The following is a 23663-nucleotide window of genomic DNA, read 5'->3' on the forward strand; positions in this document are numbered from 1 at the left end:
ACTCCCGCCCTCCAAGATGGTTTCCCCACCAAAAGCGTTTTTCTTTGTTTTTAAAGGAGATCCAAATACGAATTTTCACGTCTGTAACAACTTTATATTTATTAGATGTATGTATTCTCATAGAATTACGTCAATTAATTTTTCAATTCTTTCACCCCCCCCCCCCCCGCATTCAAGGGATTTTCCGAGAATACGTATTTCTTTACTTTTAAAGCAGATTGTAAATATCAAATTTCACGTCTGTAACATCTTCATTTTTGAGATATCAGTAGGCTAATTAAAAGAATTCAACACCATTTTCAGTCACTTTTACCCCCCCCCTTCCACCCGAGTGGTATTTCCGAAAACTAAAAATACACGTTTCTTTATGTTTAATAGAGATTAAAAAAAAACATTTTTCACTTCTGTAACATGTTAAGTTTTTTTAGATGTACTGTAAAAATTCTCATTTTAAAATTTCACCCCTTTTGAGTTCCCCTTAAGCGGAGTTTCCAAAAATAAATCACCTATGTTTCTTTACATTTACAGGAGATTCCAAACACCCACTTTTAATGTCTGTAACATTTTACGTTTCCAAGATATTCTGTGGATATAGTCTTTCAAAAAATTCACCCCAATTTGTCACTCCTGTTTAACCGCCATTAATTGGATTTTCCGAAAACTAAAAATACGTGTTTCTTTATTTTTAAAGGAGATCCCAAACACCAATTTTCAGGTCTGTAATATCTTTCGTTTCTGAGATATATGTATCCTCATTAAAGGCATTCAACCCATTTTCACCCTTTTACACCCCTCCTATTAGGATTTACAGGAAACAAAAAATACATGTTCCTTTATTTTTAGAGGAGATTCGAACTACCAATTTTTACATCTGTAAATTTTAAAGTTTTAAGTTGTACACACACTCATTTTAAAAAATTCACCCCCCCTTTTCACCCTCCAATATTTGGATTTTTCAAAAACGAAAAAAATACGTGTTTCTTTACTTTTAAAGAAGATCCAAAATACCAATTTTCAGGTCTGTAATATCTTCAGGTTCTGAAATATAAGTAGCCTCATTAAAGGCATTCAACCCATTATTAACCCTTTTACACCCTTCCTATTGGGATTTTCCGAAAACAAAAGAATACGTGTTTCTTTATTTTTAAAGAAGATCCTAAATGCCAATTTTTACATCTATAAACTTTAAAATATTGGAGATATAGATACACCCATTTTAAAAAATCACCCCCTTCCCCTCCCATTAATTGGATTTTCCACAAACAAAAATATGTGTTTCTTTATTTTTAAAGGAGATCCCAAACACCAATTTTCAGGTCTGTAATATCTTCAGGTTCTGAAATATAAGTAGACTCATGAAATGCATTCGACCCCTTTTTCACCCCTTTTCACTCCTCCTATTGCGATTTTCCGAAAACAAAAAAATACGTGTTTCTTTATTTTTAATGAAGATTCTAAATACCAATTTTTACATCTGCAAACTTTAAAAGTTTGGAGATATAGAATCACTCATTTTAAAAATCCCCCCCATTTTCACCCTCCCATTAATTGGATTTTCCAAAAACAAAAAAAATACGTGTTTCTTTATTTTTAAAAGAGATCAAATGTACCAATTTTCAGGTCTGTAATATCTTCAGTTTCTGAGATATAAGTACCGGTATCCTGATTAAAGGCATTCAACCCATTTTCCCCCATTTTCACCCTTTTTCACCCCTCCTATTGGGATTTTCTGAAAACAAAAAAATTCGTGTTTCCTTAATTTTAAAGAAGATTCTAAATACCAATTTTTACATCTGTAAACTTTTAAAGTTTTGAGATATGGATACACTCATTTTAAAATTTCACCCCCCTTTTCACCCCCTTAGCGACGGAATATCCAAATATCCTCTCTTAGCGAGCACCTACATCTTAATATGAATATATCCCCAAAATTTCATTTCTTTATGTCCAGTAGTTTTGGCTCGGCGATGATGAATCAGTCAGTCAGTCAGTCAGTCAGTCAGTCAGGACAAGTTATTTTATATATATAGATTTAGAAGAAACAGACATGAAAGGAGCGAGAATGATTGCTGGTAAAACAGGTGGGAACAATGGCAGGAGGGTACTCAGAATGATGAGATAAAAGCTAAGTTAGGAATGAATTCGATGGATGAAGCTGTACGTATAAACCGGCTTCGGTGGTGGGGTCATGTGGGGTTAATGGAGGAGGATAGGTTACCTAAGAGAATAATGGACCCTGTTATGGAGGGTAAGAGAAGTAGAGGGAGACCAAGACGACTTGGTTAGACTCCGTTTCTAACGATTGAGTGATAAGAGGCCAAAGCACTAGTTTCAAATGGAGGATTGTGGTGATGTTTAGTAAATTCACAGTGGCTTACAGACTGAACGCTGAAAAGCATAACGGTCTATAATGATAATGTGTGTACGTATGTACGTATTTAGCCTACTCGTGTCGCAAAATCCTCTCCGAAATAAAATTTAGGCCAAAGCGATGCGTTTAACCGGTCAACGTCGGCCGACTAGATGCGTCGTTCTAGCTAGCTCCTTGACCGGCCTTGACAATCGCTTGCGGAACCTAGCATAAATTGTAATTGGAAAGTTTCTTCATACTGCCGCTGGCAGCCAAGATATGGACGGAAAGCAATGTATTGTAAATTATCGTATTTCAAGTTTCGGACATTATTTTGTTGTCGTTGGTGTTGCTAATGGGCTGGTAATTAGATGTTTTTGTTATTGAGAGTTGATAGTTCTATGCTGATTTGTTTGTTTGTTTTTTTCATTGTTTAGTGCGCCGTAGTGATTTGGCTTTTCTAATTATGTTTACAAATCCTTGAATAGGCCCATGTATTATGGTTGTGTGCCTTTTTATACTTCGAACAGAAAAAAATGCAAATGGACACTATCATTTCACGAATTTTCTGCATACAAGGACTAATACAGTGCGTTTCTTATCGGCTGGCCAGCTGGCGCGCCCAACTTATCTACAGCCCTTTGAGCTATCACTTCTCGTTACACAGCGCAGCGACAGCACAGAAATGCCCGCACTTCGCAGTTCAGGCTGTGCTTAGAGTGTGTATTAAGTGTTGATCTGTCGCTCCAACTGTTCCCGAGTTGTGAAGTGTTGCTTCGGGGTATAATTTTCATAATGCCTCCACATGTGTACACGCTAGAGGAAAGGGCCTCCGAGGAACACATTTTCACTGCCTTGCTTTATTTAAAACTACCATCAAAGTTATGTTATTGCTGTATGCAGTGAAACATCCCACAGCTGATTAGCGTGTGTGGCTCTGCTTATCAGTGCTCTCGAGTACCTGGGACGTCAGGGCTGTCCACTCCAACCAACATGTACGGTACTCGCACTACCACTCATTGATGTATATGAGAGATTCGCCACATAATTTCGGAGACTTGTAGTTACACCTGGAGGATGATCCACACGTTGTCATTTCATAGTACAATGATTGTGTCAAAAGTCGGGATATATTTTGACTTGTCTTACCTGATACATCCCTTGTTAGTCCTGTAATTATTTGGAGCATTTCTTCACCGCGCTTTTTGTGAACTGGATATACTACAAGTAGTATAATTGGACAGTTCGGCGGCCACCGCCACCGCAGGCTCCCAGAGGCCACCTCCACCACCACCACCACAGCCAGAGGTCTCCTAGAGGCCTCCTCCACCACCACCACTGCCAGAGGCCTCCCAGAGGTCTCCTCCACCACCCGCGGGAAATTTGAATTTGTAAACAAAGCCACGTGCTTTTTGACAGCTATCGTCGACAACAACGCATCGCTAACCTCAGTACTGCCATCTTGACGGGCCTAAACCTCAGTGGTACCAACTTAACCTAACTAGCGCGAGATAAACAAATCCACGTGTTTTTTGACAGCCACGTGCTTTTTGACAGACAACAACGCATCGCTAACCTCAGTACTGCCATCTTGACGGACCTAAACCTCAGTAGTACCAACTTAACCTAACTAGCGCGAGATAAACAAATCCACGTGTTTTTTTGACAGCCACGTGCTTTTTTGACAGCTGTCATCCGCCATCTTTAAACCACAGAGCACTGTGCTGCCCTCTTTATCGCAGTAGCTGCAAATTCGTCACCTGTCATCCGCAGTGCTGCCATCTTGGCGGGCCTAATTCTTCGTGCTACCAACTTAACCTCACTAGCGCGAGATAAACAAATCCACGTGCAGCTGACATCCGCCATCTTTAATCTATAGAGCACAGTGCTGCCCTCTTTAGCTACTTACCTCTGAAATGTGGTGGCGGATAATTTGAAAAATGCTTTTTGACAGCAGCCATCTTGCATCGCAAACCTCAGTGCTCCCCTCTTTAGCTAGGTACCTTTGAAATGTGGTGGCAGATAATTCCACGTGACAGCAGCCATCTTTGAGCACAGTGCTGCCCTCTTTGTGGTGGCGGTAAATTCCACGTACTCTACAAACTCACGTGCTTTTTTCTGACAGCTGTCATCCGCCATCTTGCATCACAAACCTCAGTGCTGCACTCTTTAGCTAGATACCTTTGAAATGTGGTGGCGGCAATTTGAAAAATTCTACATTCTCTTATTTGGAAACAAACCTATGCGCTGTCATCTACCACCTTTAAACCACAGAACACCGTGCTGCCCTCTTGCGTCAGCTGTCATCCGCCATCTTTAAACTACAGAGCACCGTGCCGCACTCTTGCGTCAGCTGTCATCCGCCATCATTAAACTACAGAGCACCGTACCGCACTCTTGCGGGCAATTCCGTCAGCTGTCATCCGCCATCTTTAATCAAGAGAGCGCAGTGCCGCACTCTATGTGGTGGTGACAAATTCCACATTCGCCATCTTTAATCTACAGAGCGCCGCGCTGCACTCTGTGGTGGCGGACAATTTGAAAAGCTGCCAAGAGAGCATCGTGCTGGTATCTTTATTCTTTGACATGTGGTAGCGGATAATTTGAAAAATGCTTTTTGACAGCAGCCATCTTCAATCAACAGAGCACCGTGCTGTGCACTCTTTGTGGTAGCGGTAGACAATTTAAAAGAACATGTCAAGGAATACCTTTGTTCTAAGAAGATATTACAAGAGAAGTGATTAAGAATATAATCGAACACGGTACTCGATACAACATATGATTAGAACATCGGTTGATGTGTTTACAACATATCTGGTGTATACCTTTGTTCTAAGAGAAAAAGTAAGACTAAAATTTTGGACAGCTTGCGTAAGATAGCAACTCTTATAACTTCCTTTACTTTGCTAAGGCATAGCTTTATCGAACATACAACGCAATCTTATGCATAAGGCAGTGCACATATCGCGTACCTGCATGTTTATACTTGAACACATACTGCTGTTCATAGTTCGATGTTGTAGAACACTGCATTGCAAGACTAGAATCAAACACTTTTGAGGAAAAAAATCTGTTCTCGACATACTTACCGAACTAGACGATACTATACTTACGAATCTGCTCAACACCTTCTTTCTTGCTTTTCTTCTATGAGTAATAAACAAAAACTCTATCTTGCAAATAAGGAGCGGGAGGAAGGTAATACCTAATCTAAAATAAAAGAATATGCCAATTCTACATTATTTATTTACATCTTGTATGTACAAGTTTTATCTCGAATCGTTTTACCATAGTGATGTTTGCGTACTTCTCCCATTCTCGATGCAATTCTTGTATGTACAAGTTTAAACTTGTCGTACTACGCTCTCAGCGTACCTCTCCCTACAATATGTACAGTGAATTGTGATGTAAGACAGCGTAACGTACGTACACACCTCTAATGTTTACACACATCTGCTTTATGTAAAGTAGTACCTATCAATACTACTATGCCCCCAGGCTAGAGTGTTGGTAGAATTTGGAATGACAAACCGTTTGCAATCATCACTATTAAGGGCTACCTTACTAATTAAATGAGTGTACAACTGGTGCTTCTTGCTTCTAATGACAGACATTTGCTTATGCAAAATAGGTGGATTACTTTTAATGCAATTGTTATAGTTTTCAAAACTTAGCTGATTCTGAACTACATTCTTTTTAATCCCCTTCAATCTCTCTATTTGTAGTTCATTTAAGAGTTTTATGCAATATGACTTGGATTTAGTACCTACAAATGAATCGATAATATTCCCAGCCCATTCATCTTTCATTTTACCTAGAACCTTTTTGTTCACTAGCGGTAGATGATATTGATTATTTGCAGGATAGTTACTTGTATCAAACCTACCCAAGTCTGACTTTATATCATTGTAATAGTCATCAGTTTTGATTTGATAAATAAACGAATCGGTATCTGTGTAGAGCAATTGCGCATTATGCGCGTACTTCATCATATAATCGTAATGGAATTCATACATGAGTGTTTTAGCCAATTCAAGTACTGCAAAGCCGACGTAGGTAGGTTTGTCATACTTAACCTTAACACGATTCATCTGTATAATAACTAAATTCTCATGTATGATGGTGCAGCTGTGGAAATTTGGTTTACTTATTAAATAGTTAGCACCATACCTTTTCTTAATATTTTCCCAGTTTGTAATCAATTTTACATCAACGCGTTTGTCAACATTTTCCATGGTCTTACCAAACACGCTGTTATTCATGAGCTTGTAGAAATCTTTTTCAAACTCGTTAACCGCATTCGTTCTTAAATTATTGTTCAGATCGATATATGGCTTTAGCCACGGTGACTGATTAAGTTCTAGTACGCGATTAATTTTGGATAACTTCAAACCATGCTGCAAACACTGTTTTAAATTTCGGTAATGAATGATATACTTAGATTTATCACACAAATTAGCAATTAGGATTTTCGTCGTCGATGCGATGTACGGGGACTTCATATTTTCAGGGCAGAACGGTAAGTCATTATGAGAAGTGTGTAACTCTTTAGGATACTGTAAGTCAACTTCGAGGAAATAGCCTTTATCAGCTTCATCGCATAGGGCGTGCAGCTGTAAAGCATCAATTTCGCACTGCGTTAGCCAGCGGAAACCACTCACCGGTAGATGCTGACTCATCGCCCACCCATACTGATTATTAGCATCGAGATAAACGATATACTGAGATTCCTGACTAGAATCGAAACTCGACATGTACTTATTATTTGCCTTGGAATACCGCCCGCTGCACTGACTTAGACCGCCTCGAATAGATGATTTTATAAAGTGCACCATATCAATATCAGTTAGCAGTTCCAAATTCACCTGCGTGTATTTTAACATCGCATCCCAACTTAACCCAGGCGCAGTAAAACACTGACATGGGTCAAGGCTGTAGGTTTTCTTACAAACACAGCGAAAATTTTCAAAAACATCAGCTAACAAAAGTACATCCGTCTTTAAATATAAATCGGAGTATTCACCCAGCGTTTGAATGTGGAACTGCTCCCAGATATGTTGTGCATGTAAATAGTCATCATCACTAATATCTGCTGAATTCAGCGAGCTGTAAAAGGATTGTTTCGATGGTAAGGCACGTTCTTCGAGGCGTTCTAAGCAGTCAAGATATTCATAACAAAAAACACCCTTACGCCGAAGTAAATTAAACTGCGCTTCTTCGGGAAAAACGCGTCGAATTTCTGTAAATTGTTCTAGCTGTAAATGACTAGAAAGTTTATCGAGGCTACTCGGCATAAAGCGAAACGAGTCAAGGAATCTCAGTTTTATAGAATGCTCCGCATCTACTTTTACAGACTTTGCAAACGCAATGTACCGCTCTTTGTTCTGAGGGATTATATCAACTTTTTCATCTGAAGCTCCAAATTGTGAAATGATGAAATGAGAGTCGTAACCAGATAAGTTATGAAAAATTACGGGGATAAATTTAGGAACTCTATACTTAAGATTACAGCTATAATGAGCGGCACATCTGTAGAAACCAGTTAAATGATCATGATCAAAAACTTTAGGGTCATTTTCGGAAAATTCCCCATCACAAATGCTACACTTTGTAGCACGTTCATGATCATTTAACTGAATTTCGGTGAGTGGCTTCATAGGAATATTACTATTTAGAATACGACCAAGACGAACTGCATCACTTTCAAGTCTTTCTAAAAATACTTTAGCAGCATCGTGTCCTCGATACAGCTCTAACTTGTTAAGCGTACTATCATAACTACACTTGATGTAATACGCGAAGCTATACGGGACATGCACGTGCGTAGTATTAGTGAAAGAGTTGTCAGGATTAGGTGAGCATGTGTTGCATGGCGTGAGGATGGCTTCAAAGTCTGCATAAATCACGAACGGTACCCACATCTGCTTGTGAAAATTTGTAAATTTTAAAACATTATTGCCCGTAGTAGGTATCTCTGTACGTACATGATTGCAGTCATTCTTGGAATGCTTCGTTAACTGATCTTCAGTTCTAAAATACTGCAAGCATCCATCACATAGCCACTTTTTACCATCATGTTTTGACAACTGACTACCAACAAGTCTACTCAGATTTTTAATCCAGCAAAAGTGGCTATTCTCACTGTTTTCAATAGAGTAAGTTAACATGAGTACTCTTCTTATGACATGTATAATACAGAGGACCTACTACAGACTTTTTCTCTACACCATACACATTAATGCTATATGTTATTTAGTTCCTGAAAGCGCTTAATATCCTTTATCTGCACAGGAAATTCTATACTATCGAAATTTAGGTGCGTTGAATAGTGTGGATACGATGATGTTCTCTTAGCTACGTCTGATTTAGCAGGATTTAAAGCCGACATCACCGCCCATGCAAAACATACCTCGTCATTGTTTTGGATGTTTACAACAGCTTCTTTTCGCTGAATCCATGTCGGCAGCTCGATGTACGATGAACCTCGCATGGGATTGTACTTATTGATGTTAACTTCTAGATACATTATTTCAACTAAAGCCCACCCTGATTCCTTTTCCTGAAATTCCTCGCTCTTAGTTGAAATAATGTTAGAGATATCCATAAGTACATCACCAAAATTAGTCGACTCACTTATGACAAAATTCTTCGTATTAAATGATTTAATGTCCGTTATTTCGGATTCATCCGCGCTTTTAATGTACAAGGCGAAAAGTTCAAAATTAACTTTAAATAAATTATGATTGGACAAAGATTTAGCAAGAAGCTGTTGTACATCCGGTTGAACACAATTTAAAAAGTTTGAAGTGCTCTGAAACTTTTGACTGGTGCGAATTCTGTAACTAGAAATCCTACTTTTAAATGCTGTATTAATTTCCTCGATGTTTGCGTTACTACCACTTCTACACGCATTATTTTTATGTGCATTACTCCGTAAGTGTCCCTGAAAATGTGAAGATGGTACATCAGTGTTACAGTGCTCGCAGTGAATAGTTTGAAGTTCATTTTTCCTAGGTTTTTTACTACTAGTACTTTCTACAGCTACATCAGTAGCTGCACGCTTTTTCCCTACTACCTGAGGGCAAGAAGATATTTGATGTACCTCTGCTAAGTGAGTCTGATATTGCTCTACATTAGCGAAGTACAGCCCGCAAACATCACATAAAGCGGATGTTATGCTAGGGTGTTTTGATTTAACATGACGCGTAAGGGTATCTACCCTCGTAAACGTCGCCTCACACTGCTCGCAGGAGAACGTATCAGACGCCTCACGATGTTTCGATTTTACATGACGCGTAAGGGCATCTCGTCTTGTAAAAGTTACATCGCACTGCGAGCAGGGAAACATCTGAAAAGAGAACAACCAATAGAGATTAGCCTAAAGTTGCGATGTTCAACCTATTGAGGTCAGACATAGCTATGTGTGTTTGAAATTATAAAATTAACCTCGTCTATAGCATGAGGATTGAAGAGAACGACTATTTATCAATAGACTAAAGTTACGATGTTTTAGAAGAAACCAAGTTTCAGGCTGTTGAAGTCAGACATAGCTATGTGTGTTTGAAATTATAAAATTAACCTCGTCTATAGCATGAGGATTGAAGAGAACGACTATTTATCAATAGACTAAAGTTACGATGTTTTAGAAGAAACCAAGTTTCAGCCTGTTGAGGTCAGACATAGTTATGTGTGTGTTTGAAATTATAAAATTAACCTCGTCTATAGCATGAGGATTGAAGAGAACGACTATTTATCAATAGACTAAAGTTACGATGTTTTAGAAGAAACCAAGTTTCAGCCTGTTGAGGTCAGACATAGCTATGTGTGTGTTTGAAATTATAAAATTAACCTCGTCAATAGCATGAGGATTGAAGAGAACGACTATTTATCAATAGACTAAAGTTACGATGTTTTAGAAGAAACCAAGTTTTAGCCTGTTGAGGTCAGACATAGCTATGTGTGTGTTTGAAATTATAAAATTAACCTCGTCAATACCATGAGGATTGAAGAGAACGACTATTTATCAATAGACTAAAGTTACGATGTTTTAGAAGAAACCAAGTTTCAGCCTGTTGAGGTCAGACATACCTTAAAATCTTCGCGCTGCAAACTGTTACTCGGATGAATAAAATGCGTGCGTTCAAGCCTGAAACTCGAATGATAATATTCTTGTCGTACCTAAAAAAAAAGAAGAAACATATATATGAATGTAGTGTAGGGTACATCAGCTAGCCTAGCTATCTTTACAACTCAAAGTTTGAAAACATACCTTAAAAATGCACGTGTTGCAGACTGTTACTCGGATGAATAAAATGCGTACTTTCAAGCCTGTAACTTGAATGATAATATTCTAGTTGTACCTAAAAAGAAAAGATTAAACATATATGAATGTAGATGTCTATTACCTAGCGTAGAAGTTGCTTTGCAAACAGTAACTAACAGTTCAGGCTTACCTTAAGCTAAAGGCTGAAGAATAATATTCACAGCGGACAGTACTTAGACGGGAGATGTGCACATAATAAACACATACAAAGAACTGTGAGCGCTTCACGCAGACTGCAGCGAGTAAATATGCTCCTTGTTACCAAGCGGATATCAAGAATTGCAGACGTTTGCGGTACAGTCGGAACGAAATGTTTATGCAACAAGATCTTTCCTGAGTGCCTTACGCTGAGTTCTGCAGGCTGACGTATTTAAGCCGGGATCGAACCTGCTGTTGATGCCGAGGTGTTAGAATTTAAGAGTTCTGCAGTGGATCGAGCCTTGGAAAGTTAGCACGTGATTGCAATGTTTGAGGAAAAAACTAAGTTTCAACATATAGAGGTCAGGCATTGCTGTAAGTTTGAAATTACAAGATTAACCTCTGTCATGTCAACACCTTCTAATCCTAGAGTAGATATGTGTGAGTGAGGATCCTGGCACAAGTAAGTAGAAGCAATGCCAGGACAAAACTAAGGACCTCGTCATCAATAGAAATTAGCTAAATGTTATGATGTTCAGAAGAAACCCAGTTTCAACCTACTGAGGTCGGACATTGTCATGAGTTAAGCTAAGTCTACATCCACAGTACCCCCTACCTGTTAGCAACAACACGAAACGCTGAGGTACCGAAATATACAAGTTCTACAAGCAGACGTATTTGTACTATGATTAAACGGGAAGGTTTGAGCTCAGCTCGAGAAGCTGCTAATAATTTTAATGTGAACTGTACGCGTGTAGCGGACTTCGTACCCTGCTGAGGCAAACGCATTCCAGGTAGGAGCTGGCTAGCCGGATGCAGCTTGCGTGCGCGCGTGTGTGTAGGCATGCTTCAAAAACACATCCCAGATATTTTTTCTCGATCTAGAGTCTGCTTATTCTAAATCCGGTGCTAGTACATAGCTACTCGTAAGACATAACACCTGAAATGCACTAGGAAGCAGCTAGCCGCTGCTCTCCTCCTGTTTTACATGAGATTTTAAATTGTAAGAACCTATTTTACGGCCAGATGCCCTTCCTGACGCGAGAATCTGTTTTACAGCCGGTTGCCCTTCCTGACGCTGAAAGACTAGGATTTAGCTAGTTACCCTTCCTGATGTAACAAGACTAGGATTTATTTTTTTAGACTGCACTTGGCTGGAAATAGCCACACGAAATTATTATATAGAAAGAGAATTACCAGCTCCTACGGTTTGGTTTAGTGTGCTTGCCTCTCACCCGGCAGTCTCGGGTTCGATTCTCTTGGGATTAAAAATATGTTTTACAGCCGAGTGCCCCCTCCTGACGCAAGAGTTTAAATCGCAAGAATCTGTGTCAAAAAGCATGTTGATTTGTTTCCAAACAAGAGCACGTAGAATTTGCCGCCACCACATTTCAAACTAAAGATTGCAGCACTGTTCTCTCTAGATTAAAGATGGCGGATGACAGCTGTCAGAAAAGCATATAGGTTTGTAAAGCACGTGGAATTTACCGCCACTAAAGAGGACAGCACTGCGCTCTATAGATTAAAGATGGCTGGTGACAGCTGTTAAAAAAATTCACGTGGCTTTGTTTATCTCACGCTAGTGAGGTTAAGTTGGTAGCACTAAGGTTTAGGCCCGTTAAGATGGCAGCACTGCGGATGACAGGTGACGAATTTGCAGCTACTGCCCACATGTCAAAGAATAAAGATACCAGCACGATGCTCTCTTGGCAGCTTTTCAAATTGGCCGCCACCACAGAGTGCAGCACGGCGCTCTGTAGATTAAAGATGGCGAATGTGGAATTTATCACCACCACATAGAGTGCGGCACTGCGCTCTCTTGATTAAAGATGGCGGATGACAGCTGACGGAATTGCCCGCAAGAGTGCGGTACGGTGCTCTGTAGTTTAATGATGGCGGATGACAGCTGACGCAAGAGTGCGGCACGGTGCTCTGTAGTTTAAAGATGGCGGATGACAGCTGACGCAAGAGGGCAGCACGGTGTTCTGTGGTTTAAAGGTGGTAGATGACAGCGCATAGGTTTGTTTCCAAACAAGAGAATGTAGAATTTTTCAAATTGCCGCCACCACATTTCAAAGGTATCTAGCTAAAGAGTGCATCACTGAGGTTTGTGATGCAAGATGGCGGATGACAGCTGTCAGAAAAAAACACGTGAGTTTGTAGAGTACGTGGAATTTACCGCCACCACAAAGAGGGCAGCACTGTGCTCAAAGATGGCTGCTGTCACGTGGAATTGTCTGCCACCACATTTCAAAGGTATCTAGCTAAAGAGGGGAGCACTGAGGTTTGCGATGCAAGATGGCTGCTGTCAAAAAGCATTTTTCAAATTATCCGCCACCACATTTCAAAGGTAAGTAGCTAAAGAGGGCAGCACTGTGCTCTATAGATTAAAGATGGCGGATGTCAGCTGCACGTGGATTTGTTTATCTCGCGCTATTGAGGTTAAGTTGGTAGCACTAAGGTTTAGGCCCGCCAAGATGGCAGCACTGCGGATGACAGGTGACGAATTTGCAGCTACTGCGATAAAGAGGGCAGCACAGTGCTCTGTGGTTTAAAGATGGCGGATGACAGCTGTCAAAAAGCACGTGGCTGTCAAAAAAACACGTGGATTTGTTTATCTCGCGCTAGTTAGGTTAAGTTGGTACTACTGAGGTTTAGATCCGTCAAGATGGCAGTACTGAGGTTAGCGATGCGTTGTTGTCTGTCAAAAAGCACGTGGCTGTCAAAAAACACGTGGATTTGTTTATCTCGCGCTAGTTAGGTTAAGTTGGTACCACTGAGGTTTAGGCCCGTCAAGATGGCAGTACTGAGTTTAGCGATGCGTTGTTGTCGATGATAGCTGTCAAAAAGCACGTGGCTTTGTTTACAAATTCAAATTTCCCGCGGGTGGTGGAGGAGACCTCTGGGAGGCCTCTGGCAGTGGTGGTGGTGGAGGAGGCCTCTAGGAGACCTCTGGCTGTGGTGGTGGTGGAGGTGGCCTCTGGGTGCCTGCGGTGGCGGTGGCCGCCGAACTGTCCAATTATACTACTACTACACCCATCTACCATGTCTTACGAAATTCGAAGACTCAGATATCCTAACGCATAATTCGACTAATGTTTCCAAAGTTTTCTGATTTTTTTAAAAATGCTTCTTTCAAAAACTCGTTTGTTATTCCATTCATGTTCTGATATTTCTTGATCTACGCAGAGGATAATTATCTCCATACCCCTCGAGATATCCACAGTCGCTCCATTGTTTATCCAAGTATCCTTTAGCCCTAATAATTTTGGAAAATAATCAACCCAGATTTCGTTGGTAATTTTAACATTTCCTTTATCTTCTGCCTTTATTTTATTAATTATATTCCTTGTCGTATCACTTTTGTTATATCTGTAATGATTATTCATTAATTTCATCTGCTCCTGATGTCGGATCATCTTCTGTTCTGCTAATAGCACTTCGTTTCTTAGATTACAAAACATTGCTCGTACCTGAGGATCGCCCTCTTTCCTGAATATCTTTTGGGCTTTAATCATTTCCAATTTTATAATTTTATACAATTCATTATACCATCCTTTCCCTTTTCTTTATTTTTATTCTGATTTCTTATCGCGTGAACTATTGTCTTAAAAGGTTTTTCGACCAATTCTACTGATAGATCTACATGATTGCACATTAACGCTACCTCTATTCCACTCTTAGTTATTTTATATTATTCTCCTCTATTTATTTTAGATGTGTTACCGCACCGCTTATACTTTCGATTAATCTATTATTCCTTTTTTAATAATATTCACCTGCTCCTCATATCCCAGAACAGTGCGATTCAGCCCACTCTGTAATCTCTGTTTTCTTTATCATTTCTTGAACATGTACTGTGCCCACAACCAAATCAGTTGCACTACCCCTATGCGTTATAATATATGGCAGCTTTCTTATTTCATTCCCCCACCTTCATCCCGTCACCACCCATTCAAGAAATATTGATTTTCTGCAGCACATACGTCTAACAGTTTTCCTCATATCTATTCCATTCTTTATCCTGGCTCTTTTTGTTCCTGTTATTAGACCCATTCCTTCTTTATTATTTGCTGGGATTGACTCCCCGAAAAACTACACCCTCCGTATCGTTAGATATTTCTTAGGTCTGATTTCTAATCTTCTCCTTTGTTAGAGGTGGTGTATCTGCAGGGTTTCTGCCTCGTGTTTCTCTCTTTTATATTGTATTTCTCGTACCATACCCCTTCTACGATTGTGTCCACCCTTCAGGGATCCATGTCTCCAAAAAAGGAAATGTCTCAATATCATCAAGTTCGGACACTTTCTTACTCCCCAGCTTACTTTAAACCTTCTATATGAAGAAAGGCAACCTTCCATTCTAGTTATTTCGCTTTTTTGTTACCTGTCACAGTTCCTGCTGTACTTGTATTTATAGGCTCCTCAAATTGAATCATACTTCCATGAGGAGAGCTATATATCTCCCCTACCACCTTTCCTTCCCGTTTGTTTCCTTTTGCATCTCGGGGATCTCAGTTCTTGGCCCAAATGTCTTTCAGATTCTGTCCTTATTTCTTTATCTTCGGATCCTCAAGTTTACTGTTCCTTACATCTGCAGGGGTTGTACTGGTACCGGTCTCCGTGCCGACATCTACTACTACTACTACTACTACTACTACTACTACTACTACTACTACTACTACTTCTTTTTCATTCCTCCCCTTAAGGGGATGGCGGGCCTCTTAAAAGTTGACGCCGTCTCTCAGGCCAGGAGATTTGTAGTGGTGAAGGCGAGAGGGTTGGCGGCCGTGGCCTGAACTAGGGACTGTCCGGCATTTGCCTTAGTACAGGAGAATGGAAAACCACGGAAAACCATTCTCAGGACAGCCAAACGGTGGGGACCAGTTCCTCTCCGTCTCCCGAATGCAAAAGCGTAGATCTACGGTAGAACCTTAGCCACCGCTCCTCTGCTCGGTTGTCCGTTGGAATTTAGAGCCATGTACCAGCCGTGGCCACCCTGTCTTATACTACATCCACCAACCCATGAGGTGACAAGCACTTAGGTTGTTCCTCGCCGCTGATGGCAATGCCCTCGGTCTGTGTAGCTGGCAGCAATACCGCTGACACACGCTCCTCCTGTAGTATTTCTTGCGCGTCAGCAATCGAACTAATGGCCGCTATTCAAAAACAGAAAAACCCCTGGCATTGACAATATTTCCGCTACTTTCCTCAAAAACCTTCCTAGGAAAGCTCCAACCTGTATCACCAAACACTTTAATGCAATATTCAGGTTTGCCCACTTCTCCTCCTCCTGGAAATTAGCCAAGGTCATTATGATCCCCAAACCCCTTTCTGACCCCACTTTTCCACAAAATTGTAGACCAATCTCCCTCCTATCCATCCCTTCAAAATTATTCGAATCGATCCTACTCACCCGCCTTCAGACAATCATTGATGATAAACATCATCTTAATGATGAGCAGTTTGGATTCCGAAGTGATCACTCTACCACACACCAGTTAGTAAGGATCACCGAGGAAATCACCAAGAATTTCAATCACAGGAGGCATACAGGAGTCTGTTTTCTAGACATTTTACGGGCATTCGACAGGGTATGGCACCAAGGACTTATTTACAAACTCAAACTCTTCGGCTTCCCCGGCTACTTGGTCCAGCTCCTTCACAGCTCTCTCTCTAACAGGAAATTTCAGGTTCAAGTTGACCACTCCTTGTCGGACCCCTGCCCTATCTGTGCTGGGGTCCCCCAGGGAGGGGTTATTTCTCCTGTGCTGTTCAACTTATACATGGCCGACATACCCCGTGCTCCGCGCGTGAATGTCTATATGTACGCAGATGACACTGCTATTTCTGCTGTCTCCTGGCAACCACCACAGCTCAAAATTATCTCCAAGAAGCCCTCTCCACTATCGAACCTTGGCTTCGACAGCGGAGAATCAAAATTAATGTCAATAAGAGTTGTGCCACTCTCTTTTCTAAAAGTTCTAGGACTGACCCTCAACCACTGATCTTTTTTGGTGAAGTGATTCGGTGATCTGATGTCACTAAATACCTGGGTGTTTCCCTTGACAGAGGTCTAACTTTTAAACATCATGTCGCCAGAATTTCGGCCCAGGCATATCGCCGTCTTTATGAAATTGTCCCTCTCATGAAAGCCGACAATGGGCTCAGTTTAGAAAACAGGCTCCTGTTATATAAATCCTCCATTCGGCCTATCCTCGAGTATGCCAGTCCCGTTTGGGGGATCGCAGCCAATACGCACCTGCAACAAGTTCGGAGATTCCAAAATCGTGCTCTCCGCATGATCTCAGGTGCTCAGTGGTTTGAACGGAATCGTTACATTCACTCTGATCTTAACATTCAGGAAGTTTATCCGAGGATCCTAAAATCCGCCAAGAAATTCTATTCAGGTCTTAAATCCAACCCAAATCCCCTCATCTCCTCTTTAGGAAATTATGAAACTGTTGGTCTTTGCTACAAAAGACCTAAGTCCATCCTAGTGTAATTCACCCCTAGGGGTGCCGGTCATATTCTGACCAGTCCGATTCCGTTCATGGTACCACCACCACCACCGCATACATCAATGCAGCCCAGTAATTCATTCGTCGAAAGCAGCACTCAAGACCGGATAGGTCGAAGGGCTAAAATGGCTCAAAGGATCTGGGCTCCCGCCCGCATATCCATTGAGACGCGTGGTCTGTCTGTTCGGCTTGTGGCGATGTCACTGCGTTGTCTTCCCGAGCCAATGCCTCGAGCTACATTTTAAAAATATTAGCCTTATTCTTTAAGCAGCGTGTATCGCCGGTCATATTTTGATTGCGATTTTGGGATGGAATGACCCATGATTAGATTATTTGTCACGCATTATGAAGCCTTATTAGTAACTTGCGAAGCCTGGTTAATTCTCGAGTTCTCCACAGCCGTTCGTGTGCACTTGTGTTTCGTGGTAGGATAATCGTATTTTGAACCAGAGCTAAGTCAATTACGGCGATCAACATGAATGTAGGGTTTTCTCAATCACATGTAACCTATACCGAAGTGGGACATAATTTGAACATTCTTGATTTCTTATAATCCACACTAAATAATTTCCGATTCATGTAATAGTTCCTGGTAGCATTTACTTACGGATAGTATTGCACTGGTCTGACGAATTTCATGTTATTTAGGCCTTCAATTGTATCATAAGCGGCTTTTATAATAAATCATCTGACGAAGGAGATTGATACATTATCAGATAAGAAAAGTTTCCGATCTATAGGTGTGCGGAAAGAAGGTATTAATTAATTGATATCGAATTAATTTTTTTTTTGCTAGGGGCTTTACGTCGCACCGACACAGATAGGTCTTATGGCGACGATGGGACAGGGAAGGCCTAGGAGTTGGAAGGAAGCGGCCGTGGCCTTAATTAAGGTACAGCCCCAGCATTTGCCTGGTGTGAAAATGGGAAACCTCGGAAAACCATTTTCAGGGCTGCCGATAGTGGGATTAGAACCTACTATCTCCCGGATGCAAGCTCACAGCCGCGCGACTCTACGCGCACGGCCAACTCGCCCGGTTGTATCGAATTATTAATATCACTGGAATCATAATGAAAATAATATTTTCATGTACGCATGCACGTTATTTAAATAGGACTTGAACTTTCGTGCATCAGAAGTACTGCCGTTGACTGTGAGAGGGGCTACGAGTAACAATAACAGAGATGGTGGTTCGTCTGTCTGCTTGGGTTCGAGCGTAGATTGCCGCAAGCTGTGAAGTGTGAAATTCCATTGTTCAGAGATGGTGGCGAACAATGAAGGAAAGTGAATGTCTCAGTCCGTCCCGAGACAACAATAAAGAATTGTCACTCGAAACTACTGACCACGGGTTCGGTTATGGATGTAAGAAGAAGCGGTCGTCTATCCACGTCCCAAACTGAGGAGAACGCGACGAATATGAGGGAAGTATTCAGTCGCAGCCCGGCTAAATCAGCACGTCGGGCAGCTCACTAATGCTGACTTACAATGTTAGCGGTACGGAAAGTGTTACAAGAAGGTATGCATTTCCGCCATTGAAAACTGCGTAACGTGCAGCAGCTGATACCAGGAAGATTGGGGCCGCAGAATAGAGTATGGAGAGTTGATGCTGGGTTGGCACGAGGACTGGCCTCAACCATTTCAAAACATCCTCTGGAGTGACGAGGACGTTTCGTCAATAGACACAGTAAATTGTCATTATTGGGCGGAACACGATTCCAGTATGGTGGAGAAGGTGATGGTGAGTCGCCCTGAAGTCACCCTGTGATGCGGAATGACGGCTACAAAAGTCATACGGCCGTATCTCATGTTTGGCGCCATGGACACGATATGCTACCGTGAGATGCTTGAAGATTACATATGACCCATGGTATCGGCATAAGAAAACCTCGACACTATATTTTTAATAATAATAATAATAATAATAATAATAATAATTCTGCGACCCGCTAACTACTCCTACTGTTTTTGAGGACTTAGGAATTTTGTCTCGCAGGCGTTTTTTACGTGCTAGTAAAAATACCGATACGAGACTGGCGTACTTGAGCATTTTCGAATACCACTGGACTAAGCGAGTATCGAACCTGCCAACTTGACCCGAGAAGGCCATGCGCTATACCGTCTGAGCTACTCGTCTCCGTAACATTTTTATGTAGGACGCTGCACCTCCTCTTGCAAATGACTTGAGCAGTTTCCGAGACGTTGGCTGAGGCGATGCAGACCTCACGAATGGCCTGCAAGAAGTCCAGAGGTCGCACCTTGTGACGTTTTCTTGTGGGGTTGGGCGAAGAATGGTGTCTACCGAACGAAACCTCGCACTGTAAGAATTTGAAGCACGTACCTGGGACGTAATCACTAATGGCGGAGCGCAGATAAACCATCTGGGAGTTCACTGTTTTTATTCAAATTTATAGTTACTTGATGTTAACATAGATGTAAAATACAGTAGTCACATTGCTTGATTAGCCACGTGACTTTTCCATTGAAGGCGCATGGCTGGAGCACAAGGTTACCAAAACAGGGAGGATATGAGGTGTACTTACCTTAGGCTGCTGCAGTTTCGTATGATGTTAAAGTTGCTGGCATTGGAATAACTGCTTCAGGAACATGTTAGGTAGACTACTATTGTTATTTATGCACTTGTCTTGACGAAGATAAATTACATAAACTCAGTACACCTGTTGATAACTATACAAATCATAGCTACCAAAATATTCTGGTTCATTGCGGTTAATTATAGAAAAAAGGCAAAACCGTGAAATTAAAATCCCGTCAAAACCTACCACGAACGGCAAATTTTAACCGCACGCTTTGACACAGTGCTTCGCCTAATTTCGGGGCTGCCCTCTACAGCTCGTATCTGTCGCTGGTCCACTCACCGGCGATACCGGAGCTATGTTCTCGGCCTTAACTCCTTGCCTTCTCATAGCCACATGCTTTGCGCTCATTCTTTGAGTCCCACAGTTCCAGTCCTAATTTCTTTCCAGAAATTGAATTTCCTTGCTGGTTTCAGAGAGCAACCGAGTGTTGATGACAAAATTAATGCTACGTGTGCGAATACACAGAGCTAATAAAGGAATAGGCCCTAGATAAACCATTTTACTAAGAGTTATCTGATTCTAGGGGATTCACTGGACATATAGAGCGTGCCGCGTCTGATTATCACCAACGTCACACGCGACTTCCTCCAGAAGACTGTGTATTCCATTCTCGGCCGTTTGAGGGAAATTGGTAGACGCCATAGATGCCTACAATTTTAAGAGATTCATTTGTATTCCCAGGCAACAGTGTACACGTAACATTGTTTTGTCACTTAGCTTTACAATTATATAATTCATATTCTATTTCCTAGTTACATTCCGTCCACCCTTTAGAGTGGATAACGTAGGTAAAAGTTGAAAAGTCGTAATTTGCATAAAATGGGTTTCTTCATCAATAACTTGATTCATGGGTGCTTTTAAAATACAGAATACTTCGACTTTTTTCTTGCAGCATTTCCATGCCAATGTTCTTCTCTGTTCTCGGATAAATTGAATCCCCTGTTTGTTTCCCCCGTGTCTTGACTCTACAAGGACCTCTTAAATTATTCTGCTGTTCCTCTTTTCCTAATGTGTATATTCTGCTTTTGTTCCAGGCGAGCAGTCATTGCAGCTCAGGAAAAGGCTATATCGTAAGTATTCATTTAATTTCACCCCACACTGATTTAATATACTGTTCGTTCAGTGAAAAGGACGGGTTTTGTTGCGACAGTCGTCTAGCCCACCTCTAGTCGAACAGTAGAGCCATTCGTGCAAGTTGAGGATTGCACCGTCGACATGCCATAATATGTTGAGGAATTGTACGGTTTTAGAAATAAACTCGAATGCGAGCGAATTCTATGTTCGGAGAGACTTGTGGGTGATTCTGCTTCACAGGTTCATACTGAGTACTAGTATGGTGGAAGCACAGCGTGAGTAAGCGACCACTGAAGGTATTGATCGTCTGTAGTTTGAGAAGTTCAGTAGCTTGAATTTGTCAGTTGCTGTTAAAAGTTTGTAGTTCACGAATGAAATATTGTTGTGTACGATATATTTCTATTTCATATTCATCTCCAAATCTCCCCTTATTTTCTGAACAGTCGGTTACATAACGACCCACAGAAAGGGGCTTTATTATTATTTAGGTAAGTAAGTTTTACTAATTCCGCTGAAGTTTATTAGAGAACTAGATTTAAAAAGGGACATTACAAACGTGTCCGTACCGATAGGATCCATTTTCTTGCATTCGGGGGTGGTGGTGGTTCGAATCTCACTGTCGGCAGCCCTGAAAATGGTTTCCCATTTTCACACCAGACAAATGCCGGGGCTGTACCTAAATTAAGGTCACGGACGCTATCACTCCAATTCTATCACTTTCCAATCCTTGCGTCGCCAAAAACCTTCGATGTGTTAGTGCGACGTTAAACCAGTTGCAAATGAGAAAAAGGTAAATTTTCAATATACTTATAGGCCATGACGAGAACTTACACCGGTTGAAATTGCAAGACGCAACTCCCAGTTCCAAGAAAACGGAATTTGAGTATTTCGAGAGTGCTCCACAAGACCGGCACCCGACGCTTCCCCACCGCGAACACGCAGCATAACGAGGAAGCTCTCCGCTTCACAAGCGTAGGGTATTTGTTTATTTATTTTAATGTTTAATTTGCATTGGATGTGGAGGTAAGTACATTCCGCGCATTCACGATTATTCACCTTACGAGCCTGCACACCCACTAAACAGCCTACTGTTCGTCACATGGAAAACATGGAAGAGCATTCTAGACACTCCCCTATTCACTGACTGGCCAAAATCACGGGAAGGGGTGTCATTGTGCCGTGTATGACCCATGAGCGTTGCGGCTAGCTGCGGCGCAGCTGAGCAGTCTGTCACAGGCACCAATGCAACACATCGCGAGTTAACCGACTTTGAGCGTTGGATTATCATCGACGCAAGGCGCATGGGTCATAGCATTGCGGAGATTACACGCGAATTCAGGTTTCCGAGGTCAACAGTGTCGAGGTTGGATCTTCAATATCGCAGAGAGAATGTTACCACCCGCGTAAAACGCTGCTCGGGAACACCACAGGTGTTTAACGAAGGGACATCACGTTGCCTCCGCAGAACCATACTGGGCGCTCGACGGAATGCTGTGTGTCAGATCACCGCCCAGTTGAATGTTGGGAGTCAGGAACACATTTCTACCAGGACTGTAAGGAGGCAGCTGCACCGCATAGGCTTCGCCAGTCGACGACCAACTCGTGCCCCTTTGCTGACATCTGGACACGGAGCTCAACGACATGCATGGGCCCGCAAACATCGGCGATGGACCATGTAACAGTGGCAGCGTGTGGTGTAGTCCGATGAATCCCGGTTCCAGTTGTATCGAGCATATGAGCGCACGAGAGTGTGGCGTATGGCCAATGAAGCTATGGACCCTGCGTGTCAACAAGGTAGTGTCCAGGTGGGAGGTAGCTCAATTCTGGTCTGGGCGGCGTTCTCATGGTCGCAATAAGGCCCCATTTTTCGGCTGAGGGTAGCGCTGATGGGTGCACGTTATGTAGCCATTCCTTCAGTCCAACTGCATCCGTTTCTGGCCCTTGAGTACCCTATGGAGATGCCATGTTTCAACAGGACAATGCGCCATGTCACCGCTCTGTAGTGGCATCCAGGTGGTTGGAGGAGCACTCCAGTGAAGTTACGACCATGGATTGGCCCTCCAGATCCTCCGATCTTAATCCAGTCGAGCATTTATGGGATTCTGTCGATGCTGGTGTACGCTCCATGAACCCTGCACCAACTACATACGAACAATTGTGGGTAGCAATGCAAGATGCGTGGGTCCAGATCCCTCCAGAACGATTCCAACACCTTGTAAAGTCGATGCGTCGCCGTATTGTTGCCGTTATTAGGGCTCTCGGAGGAGCAAGTCGTTATTAACATAACATTCAATGTCTTCCCATGACTTTTGGCCATTCAGTGTACTCTTTCAATATCGCAAGTGTATAAATTCTGTGCAGACCCAGAGGAGGACTTGTGCTGTTTACGGCGAAGATATTGTAACTGGTCGATCTTGCTAGTAATGGTTTTCAAAATTTCTGTCCGAAAATTTTTCTTTAAAAGGCAGATTTCGTATCGACAGACCTATGAGTCCTCGCATATAAAGCCTCATCGAGTTGCTAGAAAACAATCAAAGGAAAACAACGAATTGACATATCATCTTGTAATGTGGGGAACAATCTGAAGAGACTTACTTGGTTACGTTGTTCGCTTTGATATTTGGGTATCACATGAACTAAGTCAACAGAATTTGGTTCAGCAC

The 23663-nt window shown here is 41.8% G+C and overlaps 1 protein-coding gene across 3 annotated transcripts in view; it reads left to right on the top strand.

Annotated features, from left to right (window-relative positions):
- The window catches only part of tay (tay bridge), a 942824-nt gene that overhangs the window by 391978 nt on the left and 527183 nt on the right, over positions 1-23663 (top strand). For all 3 annotated transcript variants that reach the window (XM_067141886.2, XM_067141887.2, XM_067141888.2), the window contains exon 4: positions 20961-20996. In XM_067141886.2, the coding sequence (XP_066997987.2) occupies positions 20961-20996 (36 nt within the window). The remainder of the gene's footprint in view (positions 1-20960; positions 20997-23663) is intronic.

The sequence above is a fragment of the Anabrus simplex genome, chromosome 2 (assembly GCF_040414725.1).
Source record: "Anabrus simplex isolate iqAnaSimp1 chromosome 2, ASM4041472v1, whole genome shotgun sequence".
NCBI classification, from domain to species: Eukaryota; Metazoa; Arthropoda; class Insecta; order Orthoptera; family Tettigoniidae; genus Anabrus; species Anabrus simplex.